Genomic DNA, 14,311 nt, shown 5'->3' with positions numbered 1-14,311 from the left:
GCCGTTGGTTGCACCGCCGCGTCGCCGGTCCACCATGAGTATGGATGCCGACGCTTTGTTGAGGAGTCAACAGGATCTCCATGGTCGCATTGCCCGAGCCTACGAATATTTGAAGAAGTCAGGCACTGCCAAAATCACCGTAGGAGTGATCGAATCACGCTTACAAACCTTGGAAGCGCATTGGAACAAATTCGAACAGAATCATGAGGAATTGTGCAGTACTCACTGGAATTTGGTATCGAAGCGCGATTATATTAAAGCAGACTACTACGGATTGGTAGAAGAAGCATTTACGGTCCAAAGAGGCACGCTCATTGACTGTTTGAGCTCACTCAAGAGTGCAATGGCGCCGCCGGAGACACCAGATCCACCTCCTCCTCCGCGGCGGACGCTCCCTCGCATTCAGCTTCCAACATTCTCCGGCAAGTATGAGGAGTGGCCGGCGTTTCGCGACCTTTTCCGATCGCTCGTGGTAACCGACCCAGCTGTGTCCAGCGTGGAGCAGCTATTTTACCTGAGATCCAGTGTGAAAGGGGTAGCCGAGAAGATGATCCGGAACATACTCACGACTGATGCAAATTTCGACCGGGCGTGGTCCATGTTGGTCAACCACTACGAAAACAAACGGCTTCTGGTGAGGTCCTGTCTGTCGTCCTTCCTTGCAATACCTAAAATGAAGAATGAATCAGTTGGAGACTTGAAACGTATTTTTCATGGGATGTTGAATACTGTCGGAACGCTAGGCAGCATCGACCGCCCAATCACGGATTGCACGGATCTACTCGTGCACCTCATAGTCGAAATGCTCGACTCGCGCTCGCGGCGGGACTGGAAAACTGCGATAGGCGAAACATCCGACCCTCCGTCGTACGAGACACTTAAGACATTTCTCGAGTGTCGAATGCGCACACTGGAAGCGTTGCATCCTACAAAGGGCGAGTCGAGCGAGGCATCCGGAAGCAACTCGAATGCTTCCACGAAATCAGCAAGGTCGCATGTAACGCAGAAGACGATCAAGAAGGGAGGTCGATGCCCTCTCTGTCAAGGAGATCACTACATCCTGTTCTGCAGTGACTTTCAAAGGAAGAAGCCGACGGAAAAGAAGACGTTCGTGGAATCCAATCATCTGTGCCCCAACTGCCTAGGTAAACATCAGCTCGCAGATTGCCAATCGAAGAAGTCCTGTGCCGCATGCAACGCGCGGCACCACTCGTCGACGCATGACGCGTACGCGCCTGAAACCAAATCGTCCGCTACCGTCTCGTCTCTCCACGTGCAAAACCACAACACGAAGGAAGCTACAGTGCTCCTAGCAACCGCACGCGTCAATGTCTTGGACCGTCAAGGAACCATGCATCAGGTGCGCGCGATAGTCGATTCCGGTTCTGAGATATCACTGGTTACCGAAGCCCTTGCACAGCGTTTCCGCCTTCAACGCTCGTCTGCACACGGTTCCATCCTAGGCATCGGAGCGACGCATAACCTTGAAACCGGGGATTTCAGCCCAATCTTCGGCGGAGCACACGGGGACTCCGAATATACAAGCAGCAAACCGAATATACAAGCACCAACATGGAAAACGAGTAGCGGAAGGTACCGGCGAAATTAGTAATAATGGGCTGTAATTGATTATTCCGCGATCCAAATAGATTCCAGAGCGCGAACGAGGCGGAAAATAACAAATCTAGCGGAAAGTGTAGATACGCCACACTTCTTATATATTGAGAAGCTATACCCTAGTGCACTTTCAGAGAAACCACAAGTATTTCTTTTAGTTCTGGCTCAAGGAGCAATATTTAATTTTGTTTTTACATATATAATGACCGTAGGAATCGCGATTCACGATATTATTATATTTAAGGGGACTTTATCCCAAACGATATTCAGTTCTCTAGTAGTAGCGGGTGCAAAACCGATAGTTTCCGAGCACCGAGTAAAATATAACTTTATTTTAGCTAACCGTGCAAACGCAGGACTCGCGTTTCGCGAAAAAGATATTATTTACAAGAGTTTACTCTTGACGAGTACATGTTATTTAATTATAACGCGCTCAACAATTATCATTCCGCACAGCGGGCGATATTTTAGTTTATGCCATAACGACCGGGAAGACGTAGGACACGCGACCGGCGTATTTTATTATCTTAAGTTATTCGCGATAATATTAGTTTATTCTGTAACGTCCGGGAAGACATAGGACACGCAACCGGCGTATTTTGTTATTTTATGTTATTCGCGATAATATTAGTTTATTCTGTAACGTCCGGGAAGACGTAGGACACGCGACCGGCGTATTTTATTATTTTATGTTATTTGCGATAATTTTAGTTATACTGTGACGTCCGGGATGACGTAGGACACGCAACAGGCGTATTTATTTTATGTTAGCATTTAATTATATTTACAATATTTGCAATATTAATTTAAGAATAAATAATTTATGTTATCTTTATTATTTTAGTTACTCGCGAAAGCATATAATTAATATTTCGCGGAATCTTTTTGTCATGGACCGTTGCGTCAGCGAACAAAGAGCGGCGGTGGGCGGAGCTTCGGTCAGCAGAATCTGCTGACAAAACACAAGCTCAATGCGGACGCAGTTGATGTCAATCTGCCGCAATACTCTGATTGAATTTGCTGCCAATCTGCCGACATACTGCTAATATTTTGCTTACTGGGTCTTAACTTTTTGCATAGATTGCGAAACAAGTAATTGATATATTCAATATTTGCACGGTCACCATTTGTTCGCGGTATGGTCTCTATTATCATCGATGGTCTGATATACGCTGCTATTACCATTAATAGCAGTTCTATAAATCATTCCATGCATTTCCAGGTTACTTTTAAAGCCTTTTATAATAGTATCGCTCTCCATGTTGTGGAGCTTGTGTTACGATCGAAATTTTTGTAGCATTTATGGTTTCTTGATTCGATTTAGTTTTGTTTCACTACACTACATTACATATCGTGCAAAATTTATTGCGGACACCGACGAAGGAATCTTTTTTGTGCAGTAACCAATTGTAACATCAACGCCGAAAAGAGAATCGTAGGCGTTGATGTCTTCATCCAATTATTGTCCGCTATAACAGTTATATACCGAATACAGTTTATTGTTTCTTTTCTTTCGAGATCGAGTTGCTTTTCAACTTTGCTAGTCATTTTTATATTTTCCACGGTTGTTTTCTTAAAACCATTGATTAAATTTTTTCGATATTTAATATAAGTTTTATCGGACATGCATGGAATATTCATGGCTGCACATAGCTCTCCTCCAGAAGGATAAAACCAATTCCAACTGTAAAATCCTGTGTCCACGATCCGAGAATTCGGTCCGAGTTCTCGGACCGAGAAAAAGTTACTAAAACTCGGATCGTGGACACACCGAACTTGGATGCAAAACTCGAATAGAAAGCTCGGATGAAAAAATGCGTCGCGTCCCATTTTTCCATACTAGTTGCTAAGTTTATATCAATTTAATTTCTTGTTGTCAACATTATTACTTTATAAATAGCTAATAAATGTTGGTGAACGTGACATTGGATAATAGAAATGTAATTTTTATAACTTTTAATAATTTTTTCTTTATTTTTTTACATATTCGACTATAAGCCATCTAGAGTCGTCAAAGTACAACTATTTCTATTCGAGAACTTGAATCGAGAACTCGGACCGATTTCTAGTATCGTGGACACAGGCCTTAATAGTTCCTGTTACAGCAGCCTTATTAATATTTAATGTTTTCGGCTCTGTAGGTTTAGGAGTGGAATTACGTGCACAATCGAATTCGATCAGTCGACTTCTAATGCGTTTCTGCTCTACAGTTTTTTTGTCAAAAATCCAATGATAAATAAGCATGAACTAAGAAAACTGTAGAGCAGAAACGCATTAGAAGTCGACTGATCGAATTCGATTGTGCACGTAATTCCATTCCTGATCAGATGTTGGCTTCATAATTACACATTTGGAATTTGAAGAATTGAGTCATTAACTCACGCTGACGAGATTTTATGAGTTTCCAATCTTTAAATTGCACTCTATTCCTCGCGCATAATTATTAAATATTCTGTAGATTTTATTTTATAAAAGAAATATTGACAATGCGATCTTGTTTTGCTTGGACAGGCTTTCAGGCATGGTTTCCTGGATACAATTTATATTCAAACGGCTATTATAGATAAGGTAAACACGTAATCGTAATAAAGGAAGAAAACTTTGCTATAGTAATGCATTATAATGATGCTATGATAATAACATAATTGTGTGATAGAGCGCCTTTAAAGTAATACAAGCAAATGAGAAATAATATTTTCTCACTATATTAAAGTTACAAATCTATATAGTCTATATAAATCTATATACATTATTGATTAATGATTCAATAAATAATAAAAAGAAATTATCGATGGTTATTAATTACAACAAATAAGAAATAAAAAATATTTTCTCACTATTAAGGGGGACACCAGGTTAACCACTCAAAAAGTAAAGGTGTTTTTAGAAATTTTTTTCAAAGAAACTGTACAATGAATCTTTCTGTGACTTTCTGAATATTTTATTAAATGTATTAAAAAAATAGAAATAATCTTTTCTAATTAATTTAGAGCCCATATATTCACTGTCCAGAGCTCGAAAGTCAGCGTTCCAAAAAAAAGTTGGTGGTCGCGTTGACAACATTTCAGCCATACAGTTCATCTGAAATAAAAATCCAAAATATTTATGAACTATATACCAACGACTATTACCTGACGTAGAAAAAAAATAAAATTATGAAAAAATGACAAAATGGCAAACCTTTGAAAAAAATAGACGAAAAAATAAAGCCCTTTCATTGATAAAAAAATTAAAAGGGAGTAATAAAAAAAATCCTACATCGGGTAAAAGAGATGGATTTTGTGAATAAATTTATATTATTGCGACCTTAATTATAGTAATCGGATGCAGAATTTTTTAGATCTATTGTGAATGCGGTTAAAAAAGTCCTTTTTGAGAAAAATGCGTTTAAAGTTTCAGTAGTCACACATTCATTCAAAAATAAAAAATTAATTAACTTATTTCTAATCAGCTATTCCTGAACCATATAGCAGCTTTTCAGCATTCGAGTTTTCGTAGGCATTGTTGTTTTTACTTCTTTTAGCTTGCAAACGCTCCTCGTGCGTGTTTTCTCACGCGTGACGCTCGGCCATAATGGTACGTTTCGTGTCCATTATACAATATTGATACAAAGGGCATGCTCCGATATTACTGCCCGTACTGAAAATCTATAGTTTACGTTACGTATATTATATATTTTCAGTACTGGCAGTAATATCGGAACATGGGGAAAGTTTCACCTATCCTCACGCCTAATATCTCCAGAAGATTCATCAGACTTGTATCTTGTATGTCCATCATTAAATAATATTGTGGCAATGTTAGCAGCAGTTTTTATTGTAAAAGAGCCGTTAAACGATGTCTTCGGCGCAAACTTCCAAATGATAATAGCGTTGAAACTCTCGTTATTATTTTGATTAAAAATACTGCTTGTATTCAGACAATATCCCTTTTGCTTTTGCTTGCTGTCACGAGCATCAAGAGTCTTCGCACAATTTTGATGCTGAAGAATTTTTTCGGTAGAAATTTTATGAAAGAAAAATTAGTAAACAAACTCTAATAACGTTAAAATATAAAAATAAAAACCGGCTATAGAGAGCGGATACGGGTCAAAGCGTGAACAATAAACATTTGTCTTAAACACAAGAAAGATTTTATTAATTCAAAAACCAAACGTTTCGACCCCTCTTCGGGTCATTCTCAGTGACTACATGAAACAGATACATACAATAATTAGCAAGTGCCAATCGTGTGACCGAAATACGCGGTATCCCACGAAACACCAAACACCATTCTCTCTGCGAGGCGCCTCTGATCGGTTACAGCCGTATAGAGAATGGATGTGTGTCGTATGTGCACCACAAATCACTATAAAAACAAATGTTAAAAAACTAAAACTGAGATAGACAAAAGAGTGAACTTAATTCTCAAGAGGTACTCATCGAGAGAGCGCAAAGGCATACGAGGGAGCACGCGACCGATCCGCACTTGTCAAAATATCCATCGCAAGTAATTCAAAATATAACTTTGACATTATATAACAAGTTAGATGTTTGTCATTAAATAAACATTGGGGGGGGGGGGAACCTTGTGACCGAACATTATTATATTTTTGGTAAACTTTTCATAATAGGGACATAAATATGGTCTAGACATTCCGTTTCACTATTGTATATATATATATACAATAGTGAAACGGAATATATATATATATATATTGTATATATATATATATATATAAATTAATATATATAAATTAATACTGTTTTTTTGTCGTTTAATATAAAACATTTCTGACAATAGTCTTTTCTATAAATTGAGTTCCTCATCCAATATCTCAACAATATCCCGGTTAACAAAATCTTGATTAAGCAATCTGTGATCAGTAATCACTCATTGCTGTATCGTATGTGTATTTGTGTTTATGATTTCGGTGCTCACTTAATTTGGTTTTTAAAAATCTTTTAAAATCTTTAGTTTGTTCAACAGAGGATGCGTCACAATCGGTACACGATATTTTGTACACGACATTTTTATGGAAGTATCTATGTAACGTGTCTTTGTATACTTTGATGAACCGATTTAATTTATTAAATCCCGTATACCTATGTCAATTTTGTATTTGTTCCCTTAAGTAAACGACCAAATCGTTCTGAGAGTGTTGAGACATCTATATGGAATGTTGAAAAAAGAAGCTTATGAAAAAACCCAAATAGCCTTTTTCATATCTTGTATAGAGTTACTATTGCGACGTATTGCAAGGCCATAATATGTAGTCAATTCTTCAATTCGTTTACCAGTTGATTTACCTTTTCCGCCGAGGCCCTTTTTTCTTTCTTTGCAGCTACGCAATCTAGAACCCATGTGTTTTTGTATGTGATTTACACATTCTTTTTTTGTTAACATTATGCGAAATAAACTGTACAATTTTGTTATAAGTTGTTGAATCACCATCGCTTATGTAATTTACATATTTCGCTTTGTGTAAGTTTTCAGCTCTCTTAAACATTTCGACGATGGCATCAGATTCCATTTCACCTGCGGTGCCGCTATGATTTGAGTCGCATTTATCAGCGTGATCCTCCTTCCAAATTTCATATTCTTCTGTAACAACTTTTTTTTCCACAGTGTACATGTCTTGCAGTATGCTAATTTAACATAAATATCGAGGATTTTTTTGGAGTAGTAGCCGATAATACTTACTACACCATGTAAAGAGCTAAAAACACGTTTACGCCAAGAGCCATCGTCGGAAACGGAATATTTGATTATTTTTTCCACATTTTTTGGTAATTATTTTTTTTTCTTCGCCAGCTTTTATTAATAATACATTTTTAATACATTCTGTAGCTTGGCAAATTTGCTTTATTATAATCGCAAATAATTCGCAAAATAATTAAAAAATCGGGCGCAACAAGCCCATGCATGCAGAAAACTTTTCTGCTTCAGCTAATGATATTCCCAATAATTCCATTGTAAATATAAATCGACGAATTTCATATGCATTTTTGATTGCTGGGCACGAGGAAATTTTTTTTAGCTCGCACGAGTTGCATTTTAGCACAATTTTAAATCCAACTTCTCGTCGATTAGTTTCATAAAATTTCACCTTACACTTGACGAATTGACTTATTGCTACGAAAACTGTTTAGAAATTAAAAATTCTATAGCTAATTGTTTGGTCTAATTTTATATAATTGCCGATGCTGTTCTGCTTTTATGAAAAGAAATGCTAATATTTAGATTTAGATTTTCTTTCTCTATTTGATATCGATTAACCAGATTTGGCCTGCATTGTTTCCTATCAACCCTCTTTTCCGACTACATGCCTTTTATTTCTTTGATTCATAATAATACAACACAAAAAAACAGAAATAAAAAAACTCGAATAATTAACATGAGGCGAAACGTAAATATATTTCGCGCATCTCTTTGTATACGATCTCAATATAATACAAACAGGTTTACCAATCGAAATATATATTAAAAATGAATTAAAAGAAAGTGTCAGAAAGATTACATTAAGTTTTCGTTGCTATGGATAATTCCACTGTTTAGCGCAGTCAACATCACGTCAAGTGCTATAGACACAACTTTATGGGAAAGGATAAGCTTAGCCAATTTTACAGATTTTTTTCTGATATTTTTGAAAGAATATTTTTGAAATGTGTATCTTTCGAAATAATAAGTAATAACTAAAAATTCGAATTTTTGAAAATTTTGCATTGATATATCCCCTTAAAGTTACAAATCTATATAAATTATTGATGATTAATAATTCAATAAATAATAAAAGGAAATTATCGGATAGTTTAGTAAAAGATGACAGAAGAGAAAAAAGATATAAGTACTAATAAAGTAAGAGTAAGGAGAGTTATCTCGATAGTGTAGAAAGAAAAAAGTTGATCACGGAAAATGTTCCCTATATAGCCAGGTTACCAAATGGAATAACTTGGACATTTCGTTGCCATTTTAAATATTCATATATGCATGTTAGTTATGTTAAGTAATTAGAATTAGTAAGTGTGTAATGTTTGATTGATATATTGCAATTTTAATAATATATTTTGAAAAGTATACATTTAATTACAATTTTATTTGTAATCGCAATAATATTTGGTTTTGAAGAAAATTATAGAATTTGGTTTAATATAAACTTTAACTAAATTTTTAGCTTTTATAACCTAACTTTATTTATATGTTAATGTTAATCCTTTTGTGCTTTCTAAAATATTCAGTTTTGAGATAAAGGACACAGATAATAAAAAAAACTTTACTTTTCGAAGAATTAATTAATGAAAAAAATTTCACTTTTTGTTACAAAAGTTTTATACTTTATTTGTTATACTTGGATAAGTCTTAATTTATGATAAAACTTGGCTTGAAAATTAAAGAACGATGTGATCATATAAATAGTCCAAAACTGACTGACTTTTAAAAAAGATGTTTAAAGATGATAATGTCGAATCCGTTAGAATAGACGATCAACGATAAACGCTTCGATTAGCTGAGCCGAGCGCTGGTCGAAGGTGCGAGGTACACGTGATGAGACGAGCGAATATGTTAATAAAAGCATAAAAAAGCACTCAACACTAGCGATCGATGTACCGCGACGTTGCACTGAGTTGATGAGAACTTTATTTATAGATTGTTTTATAGATCGAAACAAATAAAGCACATCAAAATGACAGCGATTTCACTCAGCAATTATGCAAATAATTAAAATATATTGATCACCGCCATTTTAGGGACGTAATTAAGGGAATCCCTCAACTGTTTGTATTATCGACAAAATTACTATTTTCGTATTTCTAGTCGCATTAATTTGACAGAATTAAAAATGCTCCTCCATGATTGCAATATATACATTAATGATCTCAAGAAACTCCGGTTTCATATGAAAAATGAGAAATAATTACAAAATTACAGTTTTCCTTATCTATTTTTATCTTAATATGGCGTCTCAAATTGCAGATGAGCTGTCAACTCATCATAATATTATATAAAAGCTGCTTCATATAAAAAGTGTACACTTTGTATGAACGTAGAAACAAGTTTCCTGAGATTGAAGTACACGAGAAAACACTGTTATTTTCTAAATCTAGATTAGAAATCTAATATAACAATATAGTTTGTATTACGATTCATGCGTATGTGAGCGTGTGTTGTAGGTATAGTAGAGCAAAAAACAGCAGTACATATTTGCGTTCAAACCTATAATAGTATTGGATGTAGCAAAAAGTGACTTAATGTGTGCAATATATACATACATTTCTAATACATATTTGATCTGCGATGATTGATAATATGAAATTTAAAATGTCAGTAATTACTCTAAGAGTCAGTCGTAAATATCGATATTTTTAATTTTAAAATGAGGACGCTACTATTTCGGCGGAGTTCGCCGTTCGCTGAGGGATCCCCTTAACGTCGCTGAAAACTAATTAAATTTGTAGAACGCGAAATAATAATATAAATGATAAATCAAAAATGATAGAACAACCAGCGAAATGAATGAATGAATGAATGAATGACAATGATAATTTTATATATGTTTTTGTGAATTGCATCGAATGAAATCGTTCGTTGAGTATTAGCGCAAAAAATCTGATGTAAGTGGACAGAGTGGGTTATTGCCATTTATTTCTGATCTGCTGGCGTTATAAGTAATTCGATGGACCAGCGATTCCAGAAGCAATCGAGCAACGGAGAAGTTGCCAGCGTGACAATGTTGAAACGTCGGTTAGCGAAAGTTCTGGAATAACAATCAAAGACTTGTTGACGAAGAAATGAGCGGGTGTAAGTGCATTGACATCGACAGAATCGTCGGAAAGAGCGCAGAGCGGACACGAATTTAAGATCGCTTTCACTTGTGTGAGGAGTGTGCTGAACTTCTCATAAGTAATCACGATGTCGTCAAGAATGCATACAAAGATGAAATTTCGTTGATTTCACCGCTATTCATTTACCTTTGAAGTGTGAGGTGAAGGAAGGATTAAATTTCTTTTAGAAGTTTATTTGCACATAATGCGATTACACGCTATCACTCATATCGATCGATGCCTAGAGTCATTAGCAGGATTAACCAATCAGAAAGTCGTATGTTTAATTGACCAATAAACAATGTGTCCAATTGAATGCTACTTTCGGTCTTCAGAGTGTATCAGAATCTGTCAATACATCTTTTCGATGTCAATTGCGAAGACAAATGCGTTCGCCAACGTAAAAATGACGGTGTTCAAGTCTTGCTGTAGTAGTCGTGCTGTAGGGCCTAGCATAAAGATAGCCATTGGAAAGAATCTACTGGTTGCACGCGATGAACCATTGAACACGCAGACTTGCAGCTTAGTTGTGACGCTAGATTCTCGGAGGACTGTGACGTGATGTGGAAGAAAGACTGAGACCTCGCCATGTCTGTGAAAAGCAGCTACTGACATCATGTGATCCAAAGCGGCGTATTCTGTCATGAATTCAGTGTAAAGTCGACCGAAGGACTTATCGCGGTAAATTTGTTGGCGAACTCGCTCAAGTAGGCGACCAGCTGAAGAACGAGAGTCCTCCTGACGCTTGTGAGCCGACCAAAATAATAAACGAACGATGTATCGTCCGGTCTTGTCGCGAGAATGCATGGCTAGAAAATGATCTTGTTTTTCTGGATTGAGTAACTGACGAATCACTCAACTTCTTCCTAAAGCTAAAACCACTCAAGCTCTTCGTTGAGATTTACGTCTTTTGAAGCGGAAGATGAGCACAGTTTGCTGAAACTTTGAAGTGTTAGTGTGAATGGGTCCAGAAACTATCCAGAGTGACATTTGTTGTCGACATTAAGCGATGGACACCTTTGACGGTCTTCGCTTGATGGATTCGACTAACAGAAATCCGTAAACGTCCGCTTCTGTCGATTGAATTAGGAATCGTGAAATTCGGATCGGCTAACGGCAGGCAAGATAAGTCCAGTATATAATTGCTATTGGATGGATGGAATACGGCCAGTGATCTTAGGAGGACGAATGCAGAAACAATAAATTCGATCGATACGTGGGCGTAGTTGCAGAGGAACGACGCCTCGAGTAGAGCTGACGTTGTGAGCGCTGACGTTGATGATCGACATTGAAGATACGTTGAGGATGGAGCAACTGCAAATAACTTCTGACCTGAGTCTTTTAATCCTTGATTTAACAGCGCACGAACGTTGTCACCGTACTCTTGATAATCGTCGCCACACAAGCCGTTGCGAGTAAAACCTGCGGACATTTAAATTAAGCAGCTCCCGATCCGCGCACTGGATATCGAAGCAATCGAGACAGTCTCCAGACTTGTGGTCGTAGCAATGGAGGTGGATGCAGCTTTTCGATGGAGCAATGTGTGATGCTGACCTTTGCATTTTTAACATTCTTTCATAGTACGACATGCGCTGAGTCGATGTGATCAAAACATGTGATGAAGACAATTGAAGCAGAGGTCCTGAGTAGCGAAATCATGTCGCTAATTGAATGATTTTGACGCAAATTCCGAACATAATGCGATGTAATTAACAATACTATAGAAGAAACATTCAGAATTACTTACGACAACAGCGTGAACGCGAGAGCATTTCCGTGAGAGCATCAATGAGTTTCTCGTGATGATCTTAAAACTGTTCCTAATTGTTATCGAGAGATTGAATTCGAAATTCAGAATAAAGCGGTTAAGCTTATCATTCCAAAGCTCTTTGTATTTTCAACGGTTCGAGTGATGCGACCGAAAATGTTTCTCAAACAGTCGACCCGAATGTTAACATCGTGCGACGAAGATTTGATAAAGATCACGAACAGTCTTTGTCTCACACTAATTTTCAACTGTCATTGATAATTGCAATAATTACAGATGCAGGTTAGCGATTTGCACAATCACGCAATACTTCGAGATCGAACGCCGCGGGCGGATAAATGAGATGCTTTGTGAACATGAAGAATAACCGCTAAAAGAGCACAGAAGAACTTGAAATTGCGAAAAACATTCTAGATACAGCTTTAAGGACTAATATGTTTTTGCGTTGCGTTTCTGAAATAATTCAGTTTTAAGATAAAGAGCACAGATTAAAAAAAGAGAACACCACTTTTCGAAGCGTTAGAAGTTTGTAACGGTCGCTTTCGCGAGCGCAAGATAGCTCAGCATCAGAGTTCATGAAAGGATAAGATATGAAACGACGGTGTGAATGTGTGTAAATCAAAGTATTTATTTAAAATTGTAATGTATGTACAGATGTAAACTGCACAGTACTTGTATATGTATAAGCGTAGGTACGTATGTATGTCGGTGTATGTGCACGCATGTATAAATATGTGCGAATGCGTGCGTGCGTATGCGTGGACACATATATAAATGCGTGCGGATGTACGCAGACGCGTGTATAAATGTATGGATACGTATTCTTAAGCGTATGTACAAGTATGCCAGTGGACGAAAAAGCTCATCGGAGACACAGTATATACAATAGCGCAACTCTGGCAATTTCTGCGTGAACGAAAATAAACTGCACATGCGCGAACGAGGTATGTAACCAATCACGGTAGTGCTCTCTGTCTCACTCACTCTTCTTTATTATAATTTTCTCTTTCTTTTCATCTTATTGTATACACACTATTTTGAGTAAACCAACTGACATATACTGTATATACACATACTGTACTTAAAACATATACTGTACTTATTCATTTATTTTGTTTTATATATATAGTGTATATAATAAGAAAAAGAGAAAATTTTAGCCATAAACATATAAAAAAGAATCTCTTTTCACCACTCAAAATAACACGATAATTAGTTCTACAATAGTGACGGCTTAAGCTCGATAACTCAGTTTCCTAATTGGCAGAGGGGCGGGGTTCTTAATGCGGGGAATCGTATTCGGAGCTTCGGAGAGAAGGAGAGTCATTAAATCAGCAAATCGAAATACTTAAAATTTTAGATAACTATATTTCATATAAGAAAATGGATGGATGTTTCATATCACTAATTTACGGCCTCGTGACTCGGTAGATCCTCGACACTCGAAGTCTTACAAAACAATCGTGGTTCGATATTTATCGCTACCGAGGGGAACATATCCCGTATTACATTTCAATCGAGGAGGCGAAGGGAGAACATCTCCAAATTACAATACTCAAATACTCGACACGAGACAATCAGAAGGACGAAACTCGATAACTAATTAGACTAACATTTATATACAAAATTCTGGACTGTCGACTCGGTACGGCTCTCCACGGAGAGAGAGGCTGCGCAGTTCTTACGTTAATGGCGAATCTCGGTACGGGCCTCGCGTTTTGGACACTCCCGAGTGCTCGGTAACGAAAATAATAAACAGTAACATTGTAACGGTCGCTTTTCGCGAGCTCGGAATAACTCGGTCGGGATCAGGGCTCGTAAAAAGGGTGAGACAACGAACGTAACGGTTATTAGTAACAAATATAATTTATTAATTTAGGTGTCTGTATGTACAAGTGTGCGTGTGTGTGCGTGTGTGGGTGTGTAACGCCGGTCGTTAAAGCCCGTGTATTATGCGGGTCTTTAAATCGCTTCGGAGTGTTTACGTCGCCCGCGAGACGCGGGGTCGGTGCGGCGAGCGGGGCGCTCGGTGTTGTCGCGGCGCGAGTCGGCGCGAGTAGAAAAACGCGTCAGCTGAGAGCGGCCGCTCTCTTCGATATATCGAAGAGAGCGCAATCGAACGGCG

The 14,311-nt window shown here is 37.4% G+C and overlaps 2 protein-coding genes and 1 long non-coding RNA gene across 3 annotated transcripts in view; 2 read left to right on the top strand and 1 right to left on the bottom strand.

Moving 5' to 3' along the window:
- The window catches only part of LOC145947489 (uncharacterized), a 70,149-nt gene that overhangs the window by 36,555 nt on the left and 19,283 nt on the right, over positions 1–14,311 (top strand). The gene's annotated exons all lie outside the window — the stretch shown is intronic.
- LOC145947485 (uncharacterized) lies at positions 35–1,609 on the top strand. The gene has a single exon (XM_083057266.1). It carries the CDS (start codon positions 35–37, stop codon positions 1,607–1,609), a length of 1,575 nt encoding a protein of 524 aa, XP_082913392.1.
- Positions 6,730–7,041, bottom strand: LOC145947494 (uncharacterized). The gene is made up of 3 exons (XR_014427178.1): positions 7,022–7,041; positions 6,906–6,949; positions 6,730–6,766 (listed from the first exon to the last, which is right to left on the bottom strand). It is a non-coding gene; the product is annotated as an uncharacterized LOC145947494 (long non-coding RNA).

Source organism: Prenolepis imparis, unplaced genomic scaffold (genome assembly GCF_030444845.1).
Source record: "Prenolepis imparis isolate NDT839.2.m4 unplaced genomic scaffold, iyPreImpa1.0 SCAF_92, whole genome shotgun sequence".
NCBI lineage: Eukaryota > Metazoa > Arthropoda > Insecta > Hymenoptera > Formicidae > Prenolepis > Prenolepis imparis.
The sequence above is the reverse complement of the archived record's forward strand: the minus strand, read 5'-3'. Positions and strand labels throughout refer to the sequence as shown.